The 25,281-nt window shown below is 43.0% G+C and overlaps 1 protein-coding gene across 7 annotated transcripts in view; it reads left to right on the forward strand.

Moving 5' to 3' along the window:
• Positions 1 to 25,281, forward strand: part of ACACA (acetyl-CoA carboxylase alpha) — a 231,114-nt gene that overhangs the window by 106,911 nt on the left and 98,922 nt on the right. For all 7 annotated transcript variants that reach the window (XM_032967726.2, XM_032967729.2, XM_032967724.2 and 4 more), the window contains 10 exons: positions 560 to 601; positions 1,167 to 1,382; positions 3,844 to 3,999; positions 4,146 to 4,349; positions 5,213 to 5,368; positions 7,939 to 8,067; positions 8,213 to 8,482; positions 9,649 to 9,746; positions 11,067 to 11,187; positions 17,565 to 17,675. In XM_032967726.2, the coding sequence (XP_032823617.2) occupies positions 560 to 601; positions 1,167 to 1,382; positions 3,844 to 3,999; positions 4,146 to 4,349; positions 5,213 to 5,368; positions 7,939 to 8,067; positions 8,213 to 8,482; positions 9,649 to 9,746; positions 11,067 to 11,187; positions 17,565 to 17,675 (1,503 nt within the window). The remainder of the gene's footprint in view (positions 1 to 559; positions 602 to 1,166; positions 1,383 to 3,843; positions 4,000 to 4,145; positions 4,350 to 5,212; positions 5,369 to 7,938; positions 8,068 to 8,212; positions 8,483 to 9,648; positions 9,747 to 11,066; positions 11,188 to 17,564; positions 17,676 to 25,281) is intronic.

Below are 25,281 nucleotides of genomic sequence, written 5' to 3' on the forward strand. Positions count from 1 at the left end.
AGATCCTGGGTTAGAATCTGGATTCCAGCTACCAGAGATTAAACTGGGTTCTCAAGTGTAGCGAGTTGATGGTCTCAGTCCGGTCACCAATAATACCCATCAAAAATTCTCATTGTGTTAAATTCTGTTTTTTTTTCTAAATTTGGCTTATTCCATCTCTGAGTACAAAAGCTTTGGATTGATTTTTCAGATGTCAAACACTTAGGCATGTAAAATGTGCGCCGCTTAGTGTGGATAGAGGTGTCTTTTGAAGTGACTTTTGAAGTAATTCTGTGACGTCATCTTTTGAGGGCCGTTCTCTGACACATAGTGGTTCCCTGCTCACTCCAACAGTTCCGGGTGGACATTTTCTCATCTCATGGCATGACTGATGACGCAACTGGAATGTAATTGTGGGATAAAGTTGGGAATTTTTTTTTTTAAATAAAACAAAAACTATTTATGTGGTGGTAGCGGTTGTGCATTGGTGCCAATATGTGCCTTCCAAAAGTTTTTATCTCTTTTGTTTATTAATCCTTGATTGTGTTTTGCTACTCAATTTTTGCCACGTATCTTACAGAGAGAGTTCCCCAAGTTCTTCACGTTTCGTGCTCGTGACAAGGTACAGAACCTCCGTTGCTTTAGCCTCCACGACCCCGCAGGGCTAGACAGTAGTGTGCTTGGAGCGTAACATTAAAGCATGAATGCATTTGTTCTGTCCGTCCGTCTGTCCTTCTCTCTGCCCGTTATGACAATGGGGGAGGTGGTGGGTCCATGATAACTGTTGTTAAGATGTACGAAGATAAATGGCATTTTATTATAAAGTTGTGTTGCTATGAGACTTATCCTGTAGAAAACTGACAATTTATCAAAAGGTTGCCCAAAACTTGACTTAAAAGCAGTGCTAATGGCATTTTCCTTGCCAGCCAAGGCAACGATGTCATTACATGCACGACATGTGATGTATGATGTCATCCGCGTGTGCGTCATGAGAGGCAAAGTGGCTGTGGCTAATTAAGCACTTCTGAGGACAAACGTGTGTTGGAAGGCTTTCCCGAATCCACGCGTATATGGGATTTTTCCAGCCTTGTTTTATTCAAAACATTTGGCGACGATGATGCGGTAGTCTCTGGGTTTTCGTCCTCATTGGTGCCGCTCACGCTCCTTCCCCCCCACCCCCCCCATAGTTCGAGGAGGACCGCATTTACCGCCACCTGGAGCCGGCGCTCGCCTTCCAGCTGGAGCTAAACCGCATGCGCAACTTCGAGCTGCACGCTCTGCCCTGCGCCAACCATAAGATGCACCTGTACCTGGGCACGGCGCGCGTAGAGCAGGGCATCGAGGTCACCGATTACCGCTTCTTCGTGCGCGCCATCATCCGCCACTCTGACCTCGTCACCAAGGTGAGGCCGCCGAGAACACGCTCTCTCCCTGCCCGCCCTCCCGATTGTTCACACCTTCTGGAGTGAAGAGATGGCTTCCTTCGTGCAGGACTAAGGGAGCGAATTGATTGCATCCCACACGTGTATTAGATAAAGTCGAAAGTCAAGAGGGGACCATGCTTCGGAAAACTGAATGGTGCATCCGAAGGACATCGTCGCGTTGATGGTTTGTCCCTCGTTGACAATGATAGGATTGTTGGCGTTTTGTGTCCGAAAAACCCGATGGAAGGGAACATATGAAGCAATTGGCGGGACCCCGGGGTCCCATCACTGCCCTGGGGTGGGAAAAACCGCGTAGCGACACGAGTCTTGCTTTACCGACAACAAAATTAGTGTCAATCGATTGGCCTCGTCGAGAGCTACTCGGGGCACTAAGTTTCGTAAAAAGTTGAAACATTACATAAACACGTTAAATTCATTGCGGGGACGGGATCGCCTTGGCAAAGAAGCTGAGGATCAACGGCTGACGGAGGGCGTTGTCGCCGCGCGCAACTGCGGCGGACGCCCGGGGTTGCTTTTGGCCGGTGGGGTGGCGCCCATCGTGTCGATCGCCGCCTGCTGGCGCTTGTTGGCGCGAGTCTGGGGGGGCGGCGCGTTGCTGTCGGGATCACGTAGTGGGCGGACTGAAAAATAATAATTATTGACCTGATTTTTGCGGGACCCCGGGGTCCCGCCAAATGATTCATATGCCTAAAAAGAGTTTACTTTATGTGTGGGGTATTTAATCAATGACTTGCTTTTTTGCCCGTCCAAGGACGGGTGTATATTGCAGTAAATCTGAAATATTCAAGAGAAAAATTGTTCAGCTCATGATTATTAATGAGGGGGGGGGGGGGGTTGCCCCATGTGGAGTGACGTCACCCCCTCATGGTTATTGTGGAGGGGTGCGGCATGTGGAGTGACATCACCTGCTCATGATTATTAATGAGGGGAAGGGTGCGGCATGTGGAGTGCATGACCTTCTTGTGCGTTAGTGTAAATTTCTACGTGGGCATGAATATTAATGAAGGGGGGGGGGCCTCTTTTGCAGTGACGTCATGCACGGATGTAGCACTGTGCTGGATAGATTTATTTTTTATCGTCACTTTCTGTAAAAAGCGTCATATTTGAAGCGACTTTGTGTAATACATTTTTAATTCAGCTCGACCTTCTTCTGCGTTAGTGGAAAAATCCACCTACTCATGAATATTAATGAGGGGGGGGTGGGCCTTATGTGGAGTGATGCAAGACCATAATAATAATATATATTGAGGGGAACATCCCCCCCAATATGCAAATATGGTCAAAATGTCCCCGACAATATATTGCTATAAAAAAAATTGCTATGCTATGTAAATAAAAACAACAATTTGCTAAACCTTGGCCACAATATATGGACTTGTCTTCATATAAATCAATGCATAGATTTCTGTTTATATGATTGTAGTTATGGTTGTACTTTATTAATCCCTAATCTCTGCCATTACATACAATGTAACAAAAAATTGTAAAAAAAGTAAAAACAGAGCAATGTAATAAAATACGCTATTAGACATTATTGTAAAAAAAAGTCCATCCCATGTGTTAGTGAATTTTTCAATATTTTAGGCAGGAAATTCGTTTTCAAATTTAGATATTTTTCTGGGTTGGGACCCCCAGACACCCTGGAAGAGTTGGTCCCCCCCAATGTTGACTCCATGGCTACGGTCTTGGAGTGACGTCACGCGGGGGGTTGGGCCTCATGTAGAAGTGACGTCACGCGCGGGACGGACAGACATTTCTGGGTGATTATAGTAGGTAATGAATCTAACTGACCAAGAGCTCCAGTAAGAGGGGCGTTTGTGCAAATGTGCGTTGGAGGTCAGCAACACAACTCCAGGTCTACTTTGCAAAATAAACTTCTGGTTGCCTGATCTTTTCAGATATTGGAAGCTGAGCAGGTTGGAGTCTGGTTCGTACTTATATGGGAGACACTCCCTATGATACAAGGTGTTATAGACTTGGATTGTGATGTGGTTGAGAGATCATGGGACCATAACAGATTCTTGAATCTGCCTTTAATAATCACCTCGTATGAGTGTCTTTTCTCCAGATACCCCTGTTCTATCCCACAATACTCATTAAATGGAATTGACCAAGCCAGGATGTTCCTGAAAAGAATATAATCTGAGAAAGGCTTTTTTAAATAAATAACATGAGTATTATTTAAGTATTTTGCATATCCTCATCTGTGGTTCATTTTCGAGTATGTTAACATATCATTGTCGTATTTTTGTTGAAAATGTGTAACTGGGATATTTTGCGTGTTGACACATTTGCGCCTTGCATGTAACTCACACGCTCGTGTATGACTCACGCATGGTGTGCTCGTCTGCCGATCCGTACGTCTGTCTGCTGCTTCGTTTGTTCATTCGCTGTTGCGACCATCCGTCCAACCTTGCAGGAAGCGTCGTTCGAGTACCTGCAGAACGAGGGTGAGCGCCTGCTGCTAGAGGCCATGGACGAACTGGAGGTGGCCTTCAACAACACGGCCGCGCGCACTGACTGCAACCACATCTTTCTCAACTTTGTGCCCACCGTCATCATGGACCCTTCCAAGGTACTCACGCCACATGCGTCGGCGCTGCACAATCGTCAGTTGGCACGTGAGCACGTTGTGCGCTTGATCGGGCAACGAGATGGGACGCAGACTTGCGCGCCGACTCGCGACGGTGACGGTGGACGTGCTTTCTCTTGTGCCGTTAGATCGAAGAGTCTGTGCGCAGCATGGTGATGCGCTACGGAAGCCGGCTGTGGAAGCTGCGTGTGCTACAGGCCGAGCTGAAGATCAACATCCGCCTCACGCCCACAGGCAAAGCCATCCCCATCCGCCTCTTCCTCACCAACGAATCCGGCTACTATCTTGACATCAGCCTCTACAAGGAGGTCACTGACCTCCGCACCAGCCAGGTAAATGCAGGAACATTTCCTGGCATTTAATGTTCTTGAAGATGTAGTCCAAGCTACCAGGGATTGAGCATCATCATAATCATCATGGGACCTCCTTTGTCAGTTCCAAAATATGAGAATAGGTTTTCGGAAAGAACCAAGAATATGAATCCCTGCAGTCACGAAAGCTTTAAATCAAAATTTAATGCATATATTATCAGAGTATTTTTTTGTTTGCATTCTGACCACAAGTATTGTGGTTAATGCAGACATGATTCCTTGTAAAAGGTTTCAGTTTGGTGTTTTAACATCTTAACACGTGTTTTGTTGCCAGAAAAAAGGGGAAAACCTATTCTCATCATCATTATCAGCTTTGATCTGTGGGTGTTGTTTGACAAGTCGTCATCAAGCAGGGTCAGTGAACGTTGGTGAAGAGAAAAAAGTTCCCAAGACCTGGATTGTTTCAGATATCTCTCGTCACTAATGTTAGCTGTGGCCTGGAATCAAACTCGGGCTCCATTCATAGTGCAATGTGCTATTTATTGTATAGTGGCTTGAACTTATTTCGTACCGTATGTAGCGAACCATGCTGATCAGAGGTGCGGGGGAAGGATAAGAAACTAAATTAAAAAATCAGCTCTAAATAATTGGGTTTTCAATCGCTCTACATGTGAATCATTAAATATCTGCATTAAGCAAACAACTATTATTTTGGAAATACATGTGTGGTGCTCGCCACATGACCTTCTTGTGTGAAGTGGTAGACTTCATAAGTGCTCGCCAATATCACATGTCCCAAAAGCTTTGAAAACGTGGTATGGGAGATCTTTGTCTCCATGTACGTCTCACCCCTTTGCCTTGCCATCCTTTTCTTTTCATCACAGATCATGTTCCAGGCATACGGTGACAAACCGGGCCCTCTGCATGGCATGCTCATCAACACGCCGTACGTCACCAAGGACCTCCTGCAGTCCAAGCGCTTCCAGGCTCAAAGTTTGGGAACCACTTATGTCTACGACTACCCTGAGATGATCCGACAGGTGGGCGATGGGGCTGTTTCACCTGAGTGGAGGCGGCACATACACTGGGTTTCAAGTTTATTTTGTGTCACATTGTGAAAATTGAAAGGGGCCAGCATCGTCTCAATTGTAAGAGTGACCTGTGTCACCAACATGACAAAAGCAATAAATAAAGTACAGCAAGCACATAGAAAATTATAGCAAAGGCAACTGCATCATGGGAGAAATAAAAAATAGTGCAAAAATGTGACTTATTCTAATTAAAATTGCCCTGTTACGTTTGGTAAATTAGATTGTTATCCAAGACGAAAAGACAATTTTTTTTTTAAAGTTTAACTAACACTTTGTCTCTCTCATTATATCTGGTACTATCTGTTTCCTTGTACTGATTGAACTTCTCCCCCAGATAAGATGGTCGCCCGATTTACATACTGCTGCAGGGAGTTTCTACGTTATATCATATCTATGGGGCAGCCGCCACTGCTGCTGCAGGCGCCATTCATTCATTCATTGATGCGCTTTTAATTAAAAACGGTGTCCCTAAGTGCACATCGCATTATAGTGAAAATCGATTTGCGCACATGGACTTAAATGGTGTTAAAAGCACCCATAGCAAGTGAGTTTTGAGCCCTGCCTTTAAGAAAGATAGTTTTTCCTCTCGGGGAATTTTTGTTACATAATACACCCACGAGCATTTGTATTACTTGAAATTCGGTTCCATTCTGAAATGTTAAAACCAAAGGAGTAATTAACTTGTCATTAATTTTATGAATGTACGTTCCTACAAAAAGTGTATGTTTATAAAATTTACTAGAACTGTAACTGGAAGTGCGCTATACTTGGTTTCTGTTGACCTTCGCATCACACTCCACTGGAGGCAAATTACTTGGTTCACTCATGGTGGGAATCATGTACGTTATTTAAAAATGTTTTTCAATTTTAAAGGAATGTACGGGTAAAACCACTCAATCTCAATACTGTAATTTATAACGGCCTAAATATTGCATACATATATATGTATTCTTGGTTCTTTATTTTATTGTTTCCCTTCTACGTGACTTTACTGAAAGAACCAAGAATATGAATCCCTGCAGTCACGAAAGCTTTAAATCAAAATTTACATATATATGGTTGTGCTTATCACAACAGTAAGGTTGCAAGTTCATTTCCCGTTCGTAGGCGGGTCATTTTGTGGATTTTTATGTACATATACAGGCCTTCTGTTAACCTCCTGCTGGATGAAGGCTCCCCTGCACTGTACGAGCCATGGCAGTTATTTGACTAAACTTCACCACACTGTTCAGTGCGAGTTGTGAAGGTGTGAAGCACAGCCGTGGAAATCCTCACGTCGATAACAATGCATTTTGATGAACTGCCCCCTGCTGTCAACCGCTTAGCCCCGCAAGCTCTATGACAACCTAATTGTCTATGGTGGTCAACCACTGCAGCACTATCCAAAGAAAAACCCTGCTTAGTTTCTGAGATCTGAGGAAATTGTGTGCATTCGGGGTGATTTGGTCAAATTTGCGGCCGTTACGTCCGCAAATTTGCGCGCGTTATAAATTGCATTATTATTATTGGTCACTGACTACAGGGCGACTCGTTATCCTTAAGACTCAATGAAATGAGTGATTTTGCATCTCAGCTCAAGAGTGGTTGGGTTATAGTGATGTGAAATTTGCAGCATGAGCTTGGGGTCACTAAACAGAAACTAGCGCCAAGCACATTGGTCTGTCTTTATCAGCGAGACACTTTGACTTTTGACTTTAATTAACAACATTGTCCCCAAGTGCACATAGCATTACAGTGATAGGCATAATACGGGTAGCGTATTTACCGTGCAGTAAAGTTATGACCAATTAACACATCTGTTCTCCGTGAGCTTCCAGCAGAAGGTGTTTGGGGACCTTGAGTGCAGATGGGGTAGGGCCCTTAGAATCCCCACCGCGACCGTCTTGTAAACCCGTAGGCATCACATGGTTTTCCTCACCGCTACGATTCGACGAATTGTCCCAATTCTGGGCTATGTTTCGATTTGTAAATAGATTCGTGTTTTGCTAATTTGTGAGCATCAATTAAATAGTGGTATAAATCTATGGAATTTTCAGTTTCATGAAGGTTACGTGCATATATCAATCAAATGATTGGTTCCTATTACTACGCGTATGATTGAATGCTTTAGAACGAGCGTGAGAACCGATTTTACTTGATAAATTAATGCATTGTTGAATTCCTATAAGCTGTAAGTTGTCTAATTAACTATGCTCACCATATATACCTTGAATTGTGCACGTGAGACTCGGTTATTTTCAATTATAATATGTTGTACATCATCACTTTGTGGTTCCCGTGCAGCCACTAGAGGCGCAGTGTTTAAAATAAAAAATCTTCTCTTGAATCGAATCACAACCCTGAATCATGACAATTCATCGACTTCAAAACAGGCAGTGGGGGGCGGGGAAGGGGAAATCATTACATGATGAATAATAATAAATGATCATTGATGAATCGACGCGTCCTTATATCCCTCCTATAAACCTCCCCCTCTACTCTACCCTTTCCATACCTTATCTCCCATCTCGTCCCTGCAGGCACTGCTCAAGCTGTGGGACGCGTATGGTAACGGGCTGGCGCACAAGGACGTGCTGACATACACGGAGCTGGTGCTGGACTCGCAGGATCAGCTCGTGGAGATGAACCGGCTGCCCGGGGGCAATGAGGTACCGCCACGCGCGAAGTGGCCACTGCCACTGTTACCGCGCCACCACCGTAACTGACGACCTAATTGTATGGAATGCCACACACCCCGCCACATTGTGCTCTTCTCCGTTCTGAGTTTTGGTTCCTTGTGCTGTTGCGGGCTAGATCGGCATGGTGGCATGGAAGATGTGGCTGAGGACTCCGGAGTACCCGCAGGGTCGGACTGTGGTGGTCATTGCCAATGACCTTACGCATCGCATTGGCTCATTCGGGCCACAGGAGGACCTGCTGTTCCAGCAGGCATCGCAGCTGGCGCGCACGGATGGTGTGCCACGCATCTACATCGCCGCCAACAGCGGTGCGCGCCTCGGCCTGGCCGAAGAGATTCGGCACATGTTCCACATCGCCTGGGTCGACCCCAGTGACCCCTACAAGGTGAGGTGAAGGGTCTGAGCGTGTGTGTGTATGTGTGTGTGTCGTGTGGAGGGTGCGTTGTGTTTAAGGCATGTTATAGTTTACATTTAGAAGGCGCAATTGATCTAGGGATCTCAATGTGTCATGAACGAAATTAGGCTCACTCACCTAAACAGGGTGAGTGAGTTTGCTTGTCTAACCACTGGTGGGAGGGCATGTTGAAATTGTTGAACGTGTGTAAAATGTGCAGCCTTAGATTCAAGGCCGAGACCCACATGGCCATGTCCAGGAGCTCTTAGTTGAAGCCGAAAAGCACAAAGCCGGGGGAGTTTTAGGTCAGGGCCTGTGTCAAGGCTGGATCCTCTAGGCTGAGGCCACTGTCAAGGCTTGGTGCCTCTAAGTCAAGTTCCTGGAACAAGGTCACACCACCAAACGCAAGATCAAGGATAAGATCTAAGAAGGTGTCTCTGAGCTGGTCTCGAGGACGCTGTGTTGTGTGGAATATATGTCGTGTCGAATTGATATCCAGCCAGGTGGCGAAGTGGCAGAGTAGCAGTCTTAGAATCAGAAGGAAGATCAGGAATTCAGCTAACAGTCACGTTCATATGTAAAGACTAGTTTCCACCATATGAATGCGAAATTTCCACCACTGGCTCATGCCTATTGTTTGAATTTGAATATGATGATACTTAATAAAATTTCCATATGATTTGATCAATAGGATAACCTCAATATGTGTATTGTCTTACGCCAAAATAAATTAATGTATCAAAGGACATGTGCTGTCAACTGTGACGACGTGTGTCACTGCTGATAGCTCTGACAACACGCGTGTATTATGCATGTGATGTAATGATTCATCTCCACAGCTTCACTACTCCCCCCATCCGCCCATGCATGATTCAATAGATTTTCACGATTCATGGTCACACTTAATTTATGGATCAATTAATTTTGTCCCTTTTGAACTGCCTCATTTTGATTGTCTGTCCGGTGTTTTCCATCTGTACTGTCTGCCTCGTTGGTTCCATTGGCAAACACAAATGCAACTGGAGAATAACATTTGCATTAATCATAAATAATGCACTGTGCATGACAATGAGCATAACAATGTATTGTTATGTTATGCTCAATTACTTGGTTATATGCCTGGTGGATATAATTCCCAAATTCGCCCATCTGCCCAGAGTTTCAAGTACCTGTACCTGACCCCTCAAGACTATAAGAAGGTCAGCGCTCTCAACTCCGTTCACTGCGAGCACATCGAGGATGAGGGGGAGTCCAGGTAATGATCTCAGTCGTCCCCCTCCACGGGAAATTATCTTTGTTAACAGAGCTCTTAGGCTACGTATTACTATGCCCAGAAAATAATCTCTCTGTCCATCTATCTGTCTGTCTGCCGGACATGTGCATTGATTGATATGTTCGTAAGAAAACTATAAATCCGTAAACCTGTCACTATGAAACTTACTTCACAGCTTATCATTACCAAGAACCAGATCTGTATAGTTTATGGGCAAGATTGGCAATGAAATACTTTTTAGGAAGTCTGCTACAAAAACTATATATAACATATTGCGCACTAGTATAGTTAGCGAGCGTGCATTAGTATACAAGCACACTGGTGTTCATCACATTTTCTGAAGGGCCCTGTGCAATCAAGTTCAAGAAATCAAAAGTGTGCATATGGTGCATTGTGTATTCTTTTTACACGTGGATAATTTGGCCACACATTGTATAAAATATCAACATATATCGCTTTCAAAATTTACAATGTTCCCACTGCTGCATGCCAGCGTGAGGGGTTGGAAGATTGGGGGCAGGACGAGAGTTGGTGGGAAGTGAGGGTGGGGTGGCAGGGTGAAGCACTGGCGGTGATGGCTACCCTTTCTGTATTTTACACTAAGTGTGGCCTTTACAAATAGATGACCACTTGTTCAGCGAAAGTTCATTATGGTAATAAAAATGTGAGCACATTTGGCCATTACACCGCATTGACCTTTTCAAAATGCTAGTTTTACGGTGAGGTGTATCGCGTTTATTCATGAGTGCTCCGCACCTCCCGGGCAGTGTTTACGCTTTTAGCTGGCAGCCTATCGCAGCGCTGCATATTCCGCGTTCAAATTGGCACCGATTAGGATCAGTGATTTGCAAAAAAAAAGCGAAAAAGTAGCATACGTGGTATGTAAGTGATGATGGTAGCAACCGTAGCAAGTAAGTGCTGAGCTGTGCCTAAAATATTCATGATTAATCTGCACTGCGTGTAATGTAGATGCACAGCCCTTCATCGATCCACTGCTGGATGAGAACCTCCACATGCTGTGTGGGTCATGAGCATGATGACCATACTTTGCTCGGCTAGTCATTGTGGGTTGGTGGAGCCAGGGAGCAAAGAGTACACTATAACAATGGATTTTTGCTGCACTGACCTCTGCTGCCCAACCACATTGCTCTGAAGCTGTCGATGACAACCATTTTTTATGCGAGCACGATCCAGGCTCAACCTATACTTAGCTTTTGAGCTCTTGCGAGATCTGGGTGCATTCTGGGTGGTGTTTTCACAGGTGCCGAACTGAACACTAATTGCAAATTTTACACCCTGCAGGTACAAAATCACTGACATCATCGGCAAGGAGGAGGGCCTGGGTGTAGAGAGCCTGCGCGGGTCTGGAATGATCGCCGGGGAGAGTTCCCAGGCCTACGAAGAGATCATCACTATCAGCTTGGTAAGATGCAATATACCCCAAAACACTCATAAATTAAAACCTGGTCACACAAGATAGCTGAAAGAAGTGGCTTATCAAATGTGGGAATTCAAAGTAGCCAAATAATCTAAATGCATGTTTATAAATGTGGAGGGCATATTTGGAGGAACCCAGACAAAAATACATATGACCGCAGGGAGAGAACACGCGAACTCCAAATAGGCAGGGATTGTCAGGGTCGGAATCAAACCCACAACCTCTTTCGTACCAAACCAGGGAGATAACATCATCCCACCGCGGCAAATTGTTATACTGGAACATTCCCACGTTGATACCCATGACACTGGTAATTGGTGATTATACCTCCAAATGTCGTGTCCATTACCCATGATAGACATAAGCAGGGATTCATTTCTCACTGAATATTTTCCTGATCATTTTTGGACTTGTGCAGATGGCACGTGACTAGTAGTATCAGCCATGACAAAAATGTACGCTGAATGTGATGTGCTATGTACGTAAATATTTAATCATACCCTGGGTGTTAAGGATTGGTGGTACCTTGAGGTATTGCAATGCCAGTGTTGTGATCTCAGAAGTGCTATTATTATGATTATCATCATCATTGTCAATTACCAAGGTTTATCCATTTCTGGACGAAGGCTGAATAAAGAGCTCCCTGCGCAGTTTCCATCCCTCACGGTACTGCAGTGCCACAACCTATCTTACTCCTGCGCATGGGCTGATCTTATCACTTCATCTCCTCGGCGGTGGTCCTCGTGAACACACGAGTTCTTATACACCATGCGGTGCATACAGACTTAACTTGGCATACACCAAGCTCCCAAGCGGCAGGAATAATTTGTTGTGGATGAGTGTTTGCGTGCGCACGCTCATGCCCCAGTGTAGGGCACTCACCTGGTCTTTGTGTGCGATGCGCGCCCCTGTATGTTTGCACACACTTGCCTGAAGGCATCTACGCAATGATGGCGATCACTCGGTGTGGTAGTATAGTGGTTAGCGCACTGTTTTACGAACCCGGCGACCCAAATTAAATTCCCGCTCATGACCAATAACATTGGTGAATAATTTACGTAGAGATCTCCGATGCAGAATAACATAAAGGATATTGTTTACTCATCATTAGGTGCGTGTAGCGTGTAACAACTTAATTTGAACGGAGAAGATTGGTAAATGTGCAAGGCCGGTGGTGGATCGCAGCTACTGTCACAATGCAACCCTGCTGAAGGGAATTACCCAAGTGCTCAGTCTACTGTGAAGGTGAAGTTTAAAGGGTTTGCAACTCTATTGGAAAGAATAGATCATGGACCCAGAGTGCTAATGCCTTTGCCAAAATTTGGCAAGACTAATTTGAAATTTTAAGTTATTTCGCTGCAGGGGGTGAACACCTCTGTAAATGAGGTAATGGGTGAGATTCACATCTTTAAAAAAAATTGGTGTAAATCGATTGCTTTCTGTGATGTCTCCCTTGTCCTATTCACATCTCGCATTTAGAGCAATTTCATAACGTCCGCCAAAGTGGCTGAAACCAATTGTGGACCGTGGGCTGGAGAAGCAACGTAAAGATGCATCGATTAATTTATTGATGCCAATTTTAATGCTCAGGATGTTAGAATCAAATCGTTAATCACTATCTATTATGCACATATATATCTTCATTATATTCTCATGTTACATGTAGGCAAATAGAGTGAACACAACTGTGTGATATAGATATGAAAACTTTTTGAAAGAATATATAAATGAGATGTAAAAATTAAACTAAAATAATCCTTTCTTGAAAAATATTGTCATCCTCTCATCACTCAACTCCCCTCCATACACACTCCAACATCTCCCTTCTCATTTTACTCTACTCTCCTGTCATTCCAGCAACCGTGGTTTTCTGTCGAAGCCCTCAGTCAACCTTCTTTCAAATAGGTCACTCGTTCCCCCGCTCATTTTTATCTGTTTCGCACACTGTGTGGTTTGTGGGTGTAATATACCATACTTCACCACATTGGTCAGTGCAGGAGCATAGATTAACATTGCAACAATTAAGTTGTGCATGGTGATCATCCACCCAAACGATATCCAGGCTCAACCCAGCACAGCCTCTGAGATCTGGCCCATTCTGGGTGATTCATTCTCATGATGATTAAATGTAATTGGGCATTGCGTTATTAGCACAGTGGTGTCGCCAAACTGATTACTCATCCCGTGTACACACGGCATTTTTACCCCTCAAGTTAAACATATGATTCTAGCTTTCGCTATCAAGGTCAGAGTCTCTCACCTCTGTGAGGGACCGACCTGGCGGTGTTCATGTGTTGGTTTGAGTGGTTTTTTTGGCAGGTGTTTCAAGTTGACATCTATCGATGTTAAAACGTTCCCCTTGGGCTGGCACGATACCGTCGTCATCATTTGCGTCGCGTTAGGATGCGTTAACCAACACAAGCGATTGGTTTGAGGTGGCAGGGGAGGAAATCCGTCAAGACTTCATACGTAAGAGTTTTAACAGGTCCATGGCGAGGTCGCTTTAATTAAATTGTGACCATTAGCCTGGGAAGATGAAACTCGCCCCCTCACGCCAACCCACCCTCACTCGCTCTCCACTCACCCGCCGATCCACCGCCCCCTACTCTCCCCCCACCACTCCCCATCTTTGCACTAACAGGTCCACTTATGGGCGAGAGTATTGATTCCGGCCGTTACATTTACTCCTTTATCCATTACGTCTGGGTATGGGTTACGGCCAGAGCTGCCGTATCCACGTGGGGACCATTTACTCAGACTGATGCCTCATTAAATGACAAAAGGTTCATTGGTCTTCAGCACACACGCACGCACACGCACGCACACGCACGCACACAGGCACGGGCTGGTAATGTTACGAGTAGTGTACCCACTCGGAATATAACAATTCACTCACCCTCCCCGCCAACCCCTTCCCCCCATCTTCCACCGGCGATTCGATGAATTGTCACAATTCCTGGTTGCGGTTTGATTCCAGAAATTATTTTTTCGTGTTATTTTAACAACTCATTTGTATTGCTAACTTATTTTTTTCTATGGCTAAACTAGTGTAAGTTATATTTATTTATTTCCCATCTACACACAAAGCCGCTATCGCAGCCCGCTTCGCGTTTTGTTTGCGTCTTTTCTTGCCTTTCGACAGTTTAATTGCATTTGTTGGTAGAAGTTTATGCATAGAAAACAAACACAAACAAACAACTGGGATGGTTGAACGGAGCCTGCTGTTGCATTCATTTATGACACATCTTGGTGCTGTGCCGGGTGACATATGCTATCATGCTTGGAGGTATATCTGGGGTATCTTGTTTAGGCAGCTGTAATTTTTTCTTTTCCCCCGCTCAGTGACAGGTGCCACACCGAGCGATCAGCATCAGTGTGTAACTGATCCAGCTGCATCACAACTGTTATCTGCGCTGTCACTGTGCGCGCGCGCCCTGCGCACACATGCAGACACGCGGCAAAACGCGTATCTTATACAAATGGTTAAAATGAAAATGGTTGAAATGCGGTCATTCGTTTTTTTCATGCCCCTGACTGCTTGATCAGTATCGGTGCTCTCTCACGCGCACACTCTTACCCGGGTCCAACATCGTGTAATTTCCCATTATCTCAGACGTTACAACGTCCGGTCTGAAAATTCGTTTTGTCTTTGTTGTAATGATTAATTGTTACCAGAGGCAAAAAAAAAACGTTGCGTTTTTTGGACTACTGTAATCTTTCTTTGTTATTTAAATTGTGATATGTGTTTATTCTAACAGAGAAGGTGATTGTGGCTGTCTAGTTCCTACTGCTGGTGGGAATATTGTACTTATAAGATGTATAAATGCATTCTTTTTATATAGTATTAATTCAGCCAACAGCTAATTTAAGTGTTATTTTTTTCCTTGTGACATATTTGTCCGTGTAAGAATTGAATGAAAACAGGATTTTTGCACATTCGGGGCCAGTGGTTGTATCAAACGAAATTAGATGGAATAAGGGATATTTCTTGTATACAGTCTATCGTTATCATCATCAATAACAACCATCATCATTATCCATAAACCTTATTTTGCATATAGTTTCTGTCCTTCAAATGATTAGCGATTGTATGTAAAATTTGCACAATGCTCATCACGACAGCAAGTCTCTTTTTGCGAGGGTGATATGTGGAAAATCCAACTGGAAGGTACAGGCTAAAACAAAACAGTGTTCAATATTCTTTGCAAATGAATGAATTTGTGCAAGAAATAAAGAGAACAAAAAAACATTTTTATCTCGTGGAGGAAAATTACGTACTGTTCATCATCAAAAGATAAAATTATAATCATCAGCATAATATTAGTTGAGAATAGTCATTATAATAGTCAGCCATGCTATTCTCATCATCGGAATAATGATTCAATTACCTACTATAATCACCCAGAAATGTCTGTCCGTCCTGCACGTGACGTCACTCCACATGAGGCCCACCCCCCTGCGTGATGTCACTCCACATGAGGCCCACCCCTCTCATTAATATTCATGAGTGGGTGGATTTTTACACTAACGCAGAGGAAGGTCGAGCTGACTTAAATAATCTATTACACACAGTCGCTTCAAATATGACGTTTCTTTACAGAAAGTGACGGTAAAAAATAAATCTACGCAGCACAGTGCTACATCCGTGCGTAACGTCACTGCAAAAGAGGCCCCCCCTCCTTCATTAATATTCATGCCCGCGTGGAAATTTACACTAACGCACAAGAAGGTCGCGCACTCCACATGCCGCACCCCTCCCCTCATTAAAATCATCATCAGCGGGTGACGTCACTCCACATGCCGCACCCCTCCACAATAACCATTAGTGGGTGACGTCACTCCACATGGGGCACCCCCCCCCCCCTCAATAATCATGAGCTTAAAATGTTTCTATTTAATATTTCAGATTTACTGCAATATACACCCATCCTTGAACGGGCAAAAAAGCTAGTTTCTAATATATTCCGTGGCATTGACTGCTATATTTGTTGTCAGAAAAGGCCCCTTCATCTGCTTCCTATTCGCACTAAGTGGCACCTCTTCTCACATGCCTTGCAAAGAGTGTTCGTCACATGTCAGGAAAATCAAAACATTTAATTATTTGGAGCTGGAATTAGCCGAAATACATGACAAAGCAAATTTAATATGATTGGAGTTTTGGCACAGTAATTGATTATGACCAACTTAAACCATAAGCAATTCATGATTCACCACCCCCACGATTTATTTCAAATGCCAACTATTTGAATATAATTGTGAATAACTGATTATCACATATGTTACCCATGCCCATTGTGTCTCGTCGTTCCGGCCGTGATCTTCACCTAACCACATGAGACAATCATGCAATCAGGTTCGGTAGTCCTCTGCGTCATATTATTGCTTGAGCTGTTAGGGGCCATCCATTTCGTATGTACGCATGGAGGGGGGAGGAGGGTTAACCCAAACGCGTATGCTTGTGTATGGGGGGGTCTACTGACAATCTACGCATAGGAAACCGGGGGGGGGGGGGGTGGGATGAAGCCTTGATAATAATTTGCCTATATTGGCCTTCAAATGAGCTAGATAGTCTGGCGGTGGACTATCTGTTTGCTTAAACACGTTAATATTGTTAATCCTTTTATCGTTTCTGCGTAGATTAAATATCGGCTGTTCTATAGGATTCGCGGGGGGGGGGGGGTTGTAAAAAGTATGCGTGCGTACAGGGAGGGGGGGAGGGGTCAAGTTTTGACAGATTTTTTCGTATGTACTAAATGGATGGCCCCTTACGGCTCTTTTTGATGTTGCAGCACGCCACACTGTTTCAGCATTTCACTTGGCTCCCATATCCTAAGTCCTTCGTCTCGTTGAGCACTGTTGGGGATACATACATGACCTCACGGGTCACCACCAGAGTCAGCGCAAGAGACATAGAGCCAAAGCTGGAATACAATGCGGAGTACGACCAAACTTTGGCAATGTGATTTAATGATAACTACCGCTGTGTTCTCAGTGAAGTTCATGACCAGAAGAGCGAGACACAGTGGGCTTCGGTTACACATGCATGATATAATGTGTGTATAGTAGATTTATTTGGTCAATTAATACTTGCATCTTTATGCCACAATTAGACAATCAACTCGCAATGCTTCTGAACTTTGTTTAATCACCGGTGGCTGAAACCCAGATTTGAACCCAGGAACCTGACAATGTATATTTTTTGGATTGTTTTGTTCATGATTTTCCTTTCTGTTCTGTAACCAGGTCGCCATCGAAAATGAGTGTGCATTGCCCAGTGGGTTTCACCTGTGCTAAAACCTAAACCTAAGGAATGATATTAATCACTGGTTTTGTTGTTATTGTTTCGTTTTATTTGTGTGCAGGTGTCTTGTCGCGCCATTGGCATTGGGGCCTACCTGGTGAGGCTGGGTCAGAGGGTCATCCAAGTGGATAACTCTCACATCATCCTCACGGGGGCAGCCGCCCTCAACAAGGTGAGAGAGCGGCGTGAACAGAAGCCGACTTGGCAACGAGGTTGCGGGTGGGTTGGGGGGCACACTAGCCAATAAAACTCAAGTTATACTCATAGATCTCAAATCATACGAGACAATCAGACCCTAGTCCTCATAATGTGGACTACACTGGCCAACCAAACACACTAGCCAAACATAACAGTCACACTCATAATCATGCTAACCAACCAAACTCTAACTTATCCTTACCTATGGCCCTAACTATATTAGCCAAATAGACTCTACCCCATCCTTAACCACACTAGCCAACCAGATACTAGTTTTCCCCCTAACCCTAGCTACACTATCCACCCAGGTACTCTTCATGTCCCAAACCCTAGTCACATCCACGCAGAAACCAGCCTTACCCCTAATCCTAGCCCTACTGCTGATCCAAACCCTAATCTCCGGTGTTTTGCCAAGTCCCCTTTTGACTTTTTGTTTAATTGGAATTTAGCTGCTCACAGGTCTTTTAATGTTTTAAGTTTTTGTCTTCCAGTCAACTCGTATACCCAAGTGGTGCTGTTATCGGCATCTTGTCTTGAGACAACTAAACTTTCACTTGGAACTCTTCACAATTTGGAATCTAACATCACTTTGTCCGTGACACAGTCTCTGGAACATGGCTTCTAAACACCATTCATGATGGTACTCATTAATGATGATTCATGGTTAGGGTACCCCAGGATTTTTCCCTTAGAGCTGGGCTTAGCTAAATTCAGTGTTTTACGTAACATTTATTGTTATTATGTAGTCACGGGTGACCGGGCTGAACCCTTCGAGTCCCTGCGCTTGGTAACTTGGTTTAACTACTCGTCACTGAAACCCGATTTAAAACTCATGAACTCAGGGTTGTTAGCTCAGTGCTGTGAAATGGCCAATATGTGCCTCTACAGTAAGTTTACTTATATGAGTCTCAAGACGTCCTCTTGATTTTTTTCCAATTGCACATTATTGAATAATTAATGTCTATCAATTATACAACATTGTTAGCATTTATTCTTAAATGTGTTGTACAATTTACAGGGCATTTAATGTCCATTCTACTTTGTTTTGGCATTTTTACGCTGTGTACTTAATTAAGCTTGGTATCTCCCTTGAAAAAACACAGTAATTATTAAAATAAATAAAAATGCATAGAGCTTTGTCAATCCAGAAGCGTCATCTTCCAATACCTCACCACACTGATCAGTGCGGGTTGGTGAAGAAGGGGCCCCAGTACTGAATCAGAGATTGCATGCCACTGATGTTAGCCGTGGTCGAGAATCAGGCTTGAGGTAATGTTTTTCACGTGACACTGTGCTGACAACTGCACGACCACTTGTCCCCAATGCACTATTACCTGGTCATAAATGGGTAAATAAATACAAAAGTTGGTGATGCTATGTTGGCAGTGGTGCACACGCACATTTCTCAGATTTCTCAAGAATGTAGGGTAGTTAAATTCCTTTTGTTGAAATAGTAATTGGACCCAGCAATGCATTGCAAAGTCGTGCCTTTTGGCTAGCAATCAAAGAAAGACAGTCACTGCATCACTCACTTTCAGGTGCGCTTCTGCGGCCGTCTGGAACGCTTTTCCTTTCAATATTAGGAAGCCACTGGAACTATGCAATTTTTAATATATGTTGAAAAGTAATTTCTTTAGAACTAGTTTTTGTCTTTAATTTGTTGTCCTTCCTCTGCACCTCCAGTTAGCACGGTTGGCTACGTATGGTGCAAAATAAGTTCAACATACATAGATTGTGCCTTTTCCGGACAAGAACTAACCTTCCAACAAAGAAATGTGCCATAAAATTAAAAATATATATACATGGCATAATTTAGTAATACTTTTGCTTTATGGAGGGTGTGTCTGTTACTCAACAGCTACTATTAGGTAACTATATGCCAATTTAAGAAGGCTATACCGACATTTTTTTTTTATCAGGCCCCATGCTGTTAAGTGCAGTCTGCAACTATTATTATCCACTCTATCTCTATGGGCACTCTATCTATGTGCGATGAAGAAGGGTCATTGTCCACAACATCACCTTTTAAATGTTTATATTTTTAAGGCCACAGTGTTATTGATGAATGTGTTAAATTTTTTATACATCAATAAAAGTAATCTATGTACGTTCCAGATAGTTCTAACCCTAATATGCAAATTCCAAACTGTATGAAAGTTCTGCTCCCAACACAACCCAATAAAACTTTTCCAGACGTTAAGCTTTGAGGCTATCTCAGTTAAGTACAAAGCTTAATGGCATTGTATATACACAAAACACCCTTATGCATACTGTAGAGCATTCTGGGTAATAAAATTAATCAATGGCATTGTTTGATTACAGTCAGGATAAGTGTTGTGGTTAGTTAGCGTTAGCGCTCACGTTCATGATTTTGTTAGTGCTATAAAATGCCTATTGGAATAAGTTTAAGGTTAGGGCTGAGTGAGGGTGTTTAATGTCTTGGTCTGAATTACATTGAGGTTTCCCTCTTTGCAAAAATAAAGCCCTCATTCCCATTGGCCTTTTTCCAGATGCGCTTGATTACAGTAATTTATTTTATTTTGGGTCAATTGTAGTTACAAATGTACGTATTTTTTTACAATTTCAATCATGCTATCTCGTACACATGTTAGTTGGCCGAGGATTGGTGACCAGTGACCTGAGGTTGATTTCCAGTCATGGCTAACGTCAATGACGAGTGACATCTGAACCAGTCCTGGCTCCCCCCAAACCCTGATTCACCAACCTCCACTAACCAAACAAACTCCCTTGATTGATACAGAATTGGAACACCTTAACAAAGGGCTATCTGTAAATGATTACTTAATGTTTTGGGGAGATATAAAAAAAATACTAAAATGCAATGACATTGTTTTCAAACCCATGGTTAAAATACTACAATTATGTTTAAGATCCTGTAGTTTTTACTGTAATAAATAATGAATCGTAATTTGCAGCCCTTTATGAATGCATTGGTCAATGAAGGCATCTTCATGCCGTATCGATCGTGGGGTGAGGTTTTTTTTTACCATACTTCACCAAGCTGGGCAATGTGGGTTAGTGCATATAGGGCCCCGGTACAGATTTAGACACCACTTGCCACTGATGTTAGCTATGGCCAGGAATCAAACTCAGATTGCCGGGTTCATCGTGCATTACTCTAACCACTGCACTACCTCTCCACCCTGCTGTTAATGTGTATTGCGGACATGAGCTTAAACAAGATAGGAGCAGTGCCCCTTTCTTTCTCAGAAGAAAAAGGGGGCATTGCCCAAAACGCTATCTTTGTAAGACGTTTGAGTCGTAAGGCACTGTTGTTATTAATGACGTTGGCATGGAGGTATTTTCAGCCTCCGCGTGCAGACACAGCCCAGTGGTGCGAAATGCTAATGCAAACGAGGACATAGGAGGAAAGGGGCCGAGACGCAGCTAATAATATATAAACAAAACTAGACAAAACAAAGAAACCCCACAACTACAAGGACAGCAAAATGAAATGAATGCGGACGCCATGGTGCAGGGATGGCGTGGAAGCAGAGGTAGTTAAAATGCTGAAGCGTTCGTTTGAGCCGATTGTAAAATGGAGCACGGCCACGGAGAGAAAATAAGATTCGCCGCAAAGGTCGCGCAAGTTCAGCAGCTGAGGTTCACTGTAAATTGTAAAGGAATGTCTTTGTTGGAGCCAAGAATAAGCGTACGGGACGCAGAATATATAGCAGTTCCATTTGAATAAGTGGGATTTTTTGCAGGATTTTTTTGGTTCTTAGATGAAACTTGACTTTATGCAGCCAAGTGTTGGTAGGGGAGGTGCCATTAACTTCCTACAGTCCCCGAGTCTTGTGGCAGCATTTAATCTGTGATGGATGTAACCTGGGCCCAGTGCCTTCCAACAGTAATGTCATCACGGGGGAAGGCATTACTCATGTAATACGCGCGTAACCTTAACTCAAACATGTAAATTACGGAGGAGGAAAACAAATTAAGACATTCATCCTGCCTGACAAAATTGCACTGTCGCCATCAGTCTTGCAACCTAGATGAATGTTGCCCCCGCTCCCGTAATTCCGTCCCTTGATTTTTATTTGCCGCGGTGTAAATGGTTTTCTCCCTGCGGCGTTTTGCTTGGTAGGCCAATCACGTCTGCGGCGCCACTCCAGCCGAGGCTGTCGCCCGCCGCACTGACTCATTGGCCGGGCCCTTTAGAAATGCGCGGAAGCGTGGAATACGTTTCCTCCCCCTCCCTCCTGCCCTGAAAAAAATTGCCACGAATATATTTTTTTATAATAATGATTCTATCTTTAATTTGCGGATATCGGAGCAAAAGTAAGATCAGAATGGTGAATCGTTATCATCATCAGAATGGTTTAAAATTGATGTGTTGGATAAAATCATTTATTAATGCTTATTACGTTTTGTAACAACACAGGATTAATGAATTGTATCTACTGGGGAGGTGACACGTCACTTGGGTTTCTTCTAGCAGAAACTCACTGGGTTTCTAGTTCGGTCCTTCCCGTGCCCTCCCTCAAGCTCTTCCGCAACCTGGCTCTTCTCTTGATTTGTGCTTGCTCTTTCTTCAGATTCCTTTAATTCACTTCAGTGTTACTATCTTTAAGAAAAATATATAAGTTATCTACCTAAAAAACATACAACAATAATTTCAATGAGCTTTTGTAGACTCTTTATCGCCCTTTCTCTCATCTCACTTTCTCCCTATATATATTCTTTAACCCCAACGTATTTTAATTTTTTTCTCTTTTGATGCTACTATTTCGTGCGCGTACCTTGGCCATGGACTATCTCCGGCACATCCCTATCCTTCATCACACATAACATTAGAAGGATTTTTTTTCTTTTTCCCTTTTTGGTCTTCATCAAATTGATAAAATTTCATCGCTCAAAATCCTTGAACCCCAAAGTACACTGCAGCCGTATGGCTAAAGATGTGCTATCCATAGCAAGCTTGCTTCAAGGTAAGACCTTTCCTATAATTGCCTTTTGGTTATGACAGCGGAAAATTGACTTTATAAAATAGTAACCTGCACATCATACAGTCGGAAAAAAATATTTTCACTTAGGGGTTGAAAGGTCAAATATGAAGAGGGTGAAGGGAGGATTTTTTTTTATATAATTGTCAGTGGTTAGATCATTGTTCCCTGCCGTTAAATAAACACCACTGCCTCTGGTTCCTCTCTCCGCCTCCTCGGAGCTACTCTTGACGGATCTCCCGTACACTCCTGTACTCTCCTGTACTCTCCCGTACTCTCCCATTCCATGAGCTGCGGAGCGTGGAGCATTTTTTCCACAACCGGTTCCAGCCAGATTGCCCGGCCTCCACTAAAGCCGAGCATCAATAAAACATACCGTTACATTGCCGGGCCTCATTTCTTCCTATTTCTCCCATTTCTGTTTTAGTAGCCCTATATATACAATATATATTGTTACAGTGCAATATGCATTGCATATTATCATGTATAATTTAATAATTTTCTGTACTTTATCAATCCACATGCAGCTTTCGTCATTAGAGGGGGATTTGTTTGACCATGGATTGGGGAATTTCGGGGCCCAGGACTGGTTGCCGAGTTCACATCACGGTGTGCTAACCACTGCCCCACCGCTCCTTTCCATTATTACATACATCGTACATTATTAACTGTGTGTATCATAATAGTAAGATTTTATTAAGCCACTCTTAAGACTCATTTTTAGGAGGATGCTGCTGAGGATTTTTGGCAATTTATTTTTTAGTTTATTTGATATCTGGGAGGAAATAAGAGTATGTACGCAGAGAAATCACATGCGTACGAGAGGAGAATACTCAAATCTCTACACACGTAGCTTTCAAACCTACTTTCTCTGCTGCCTCTGACTTGATTACTCCATATTTTTTTGCGATTCACCAGCCACACTTCAGAATTGCTCAGATTGCAGGCACGCATAGTCATTCCACCCAGCCAATATCAATTGCAGTATTTTTCTTGTTATGTCCTTTTATATTTTGTCTGTATGGTTGCCTGTGTACATGCAGTTTGTAGTTATTTTGACAGTAAACTTCGAGTGGGTTTTCCAGTAGTTACACCCAAGTTGTTTCTATTCACGTTTGCATACAATATATATGATGTAAAAATACAATAATTCCCTCTTGTGATGGCGTTCACTTGTCATAGGCAGTCCGTAAAATATAAAGAAGTCGTATTAAGCCATGCTGAAGTATAACAACTTCTTAATGTATGACAAAAAAAATATTCTTATCAGAACGGGACAACAAGATACAGTTTAGCCGTGTTCCTTTTTGTGTACTCAGATTATACAGATGTCGTTGTAATGTATGCACTAAAACATTTTTAAATAAATCTAGCACAGACGTACATTTGTTCAAGGCGCGTGTATTAGTGAGAGCTGAACAATTCCGCGAGCTCATTTGTAAATAATGGACGGAATACGCCTCGCAAATAAAATTAAACACAACAAATGCACCGTTGTAAGTTCACGTGCAATGCGCCCGACTAATTGCCAATTATGACACTTCTTGCTCAGGTGTAGACGTTCCATCTGTGATTGTATTTCATTGTCTAGTTGGTAGACATCTCGACGATCGCACTTCAACTTGACTGCTGATCGCCGCTCAAAACCAACTGCCACGGAAGATACCTCTTCTTATTTACAAATCTCGAATATATTAATTTTATCGCATTTCAATACATTTCTATACGTGAAAATATTTACATTTTTCCCGTAAATATTTACACCTTGGTGTCTTTTAATGTGAACAGGATCGATTCAATATATCGTTTAATTCATTGTTTTGCAACATTGTAGATATGTCAGAAACTTTCAGTTTAACACACAAACACCGATTCAACGTTGGAGTTGGACAAATACTCAACGTCAATGCAGGACTCTTTTTAAAGTGTTTTCACTGTAAGTATTGTTTTTATAAACATATCATCAGCAGCCATGGTTAATCCACTGGATGAAACCCTCCCCAAGCTCCTGAGATGTAACAAAACACCTAGCACCTGCACACAAACTGATTTAATCGCTTCATCTCAATAGATATCCTCTCCGATATCTTGCATCCCTGGCTGCCACTCCTTTATTTTTTATTCTGAATAAACAAAATAACATTGTTATAATAACAATTATTATATATTCTATTTGGATTTGCACTTTGAAGCAATGTGTTGCTGTTGTGAATAATGTCACAGAGTCTTTAAAAAAACGGTATTATGGAGAGTCTTTAACGTGCACTGTCTGGTAGATGGGGCCTGCTGGTTTTCCCCGCAGAATTTCCTGGGTGTCAACGCTCTTGCCGACGAGTGCACTGACCTCCAGACTAAAACAAAGAAAAAAATCCTTAACCGGTGTCTCTACAACAAAAAAAAATCTAATTTGCGAATTTTAATTTCCCTCCAATGTTGTTTGCTCAGTTAGTCAGTACAGCGGTATTGATTTCGAAATATTAAACATGCTCTTTTTAAAAAATAAAGTCGAATTCTGATTTAAAGCGTGACGGAGAGTCCCGCTTGTGGTTATAAAATGCATAATTTTGCGACAAATTCTGAACAGCAACGAGTTAAGGGCGATTAGAAAAGTGT

This window comes from Petromyzon marinus, chromosome 38, assembly GCF_048934315.1.
Source record: "Petromyzon marinus isolate PM22_M1 ecotype Great Lakes invasive population chromosome 38, UKy_Petmar_22M1.pri1.0, whole genome shotgun sequence".
NCBI classification, from domain to species: domain Eukaryota; kingdom Metazoa; phylum Chordata; class Hyperoartia; order Petromyzontiformes; family Petromyzontidae; genus Petromyzon; species Petromyzon marinus.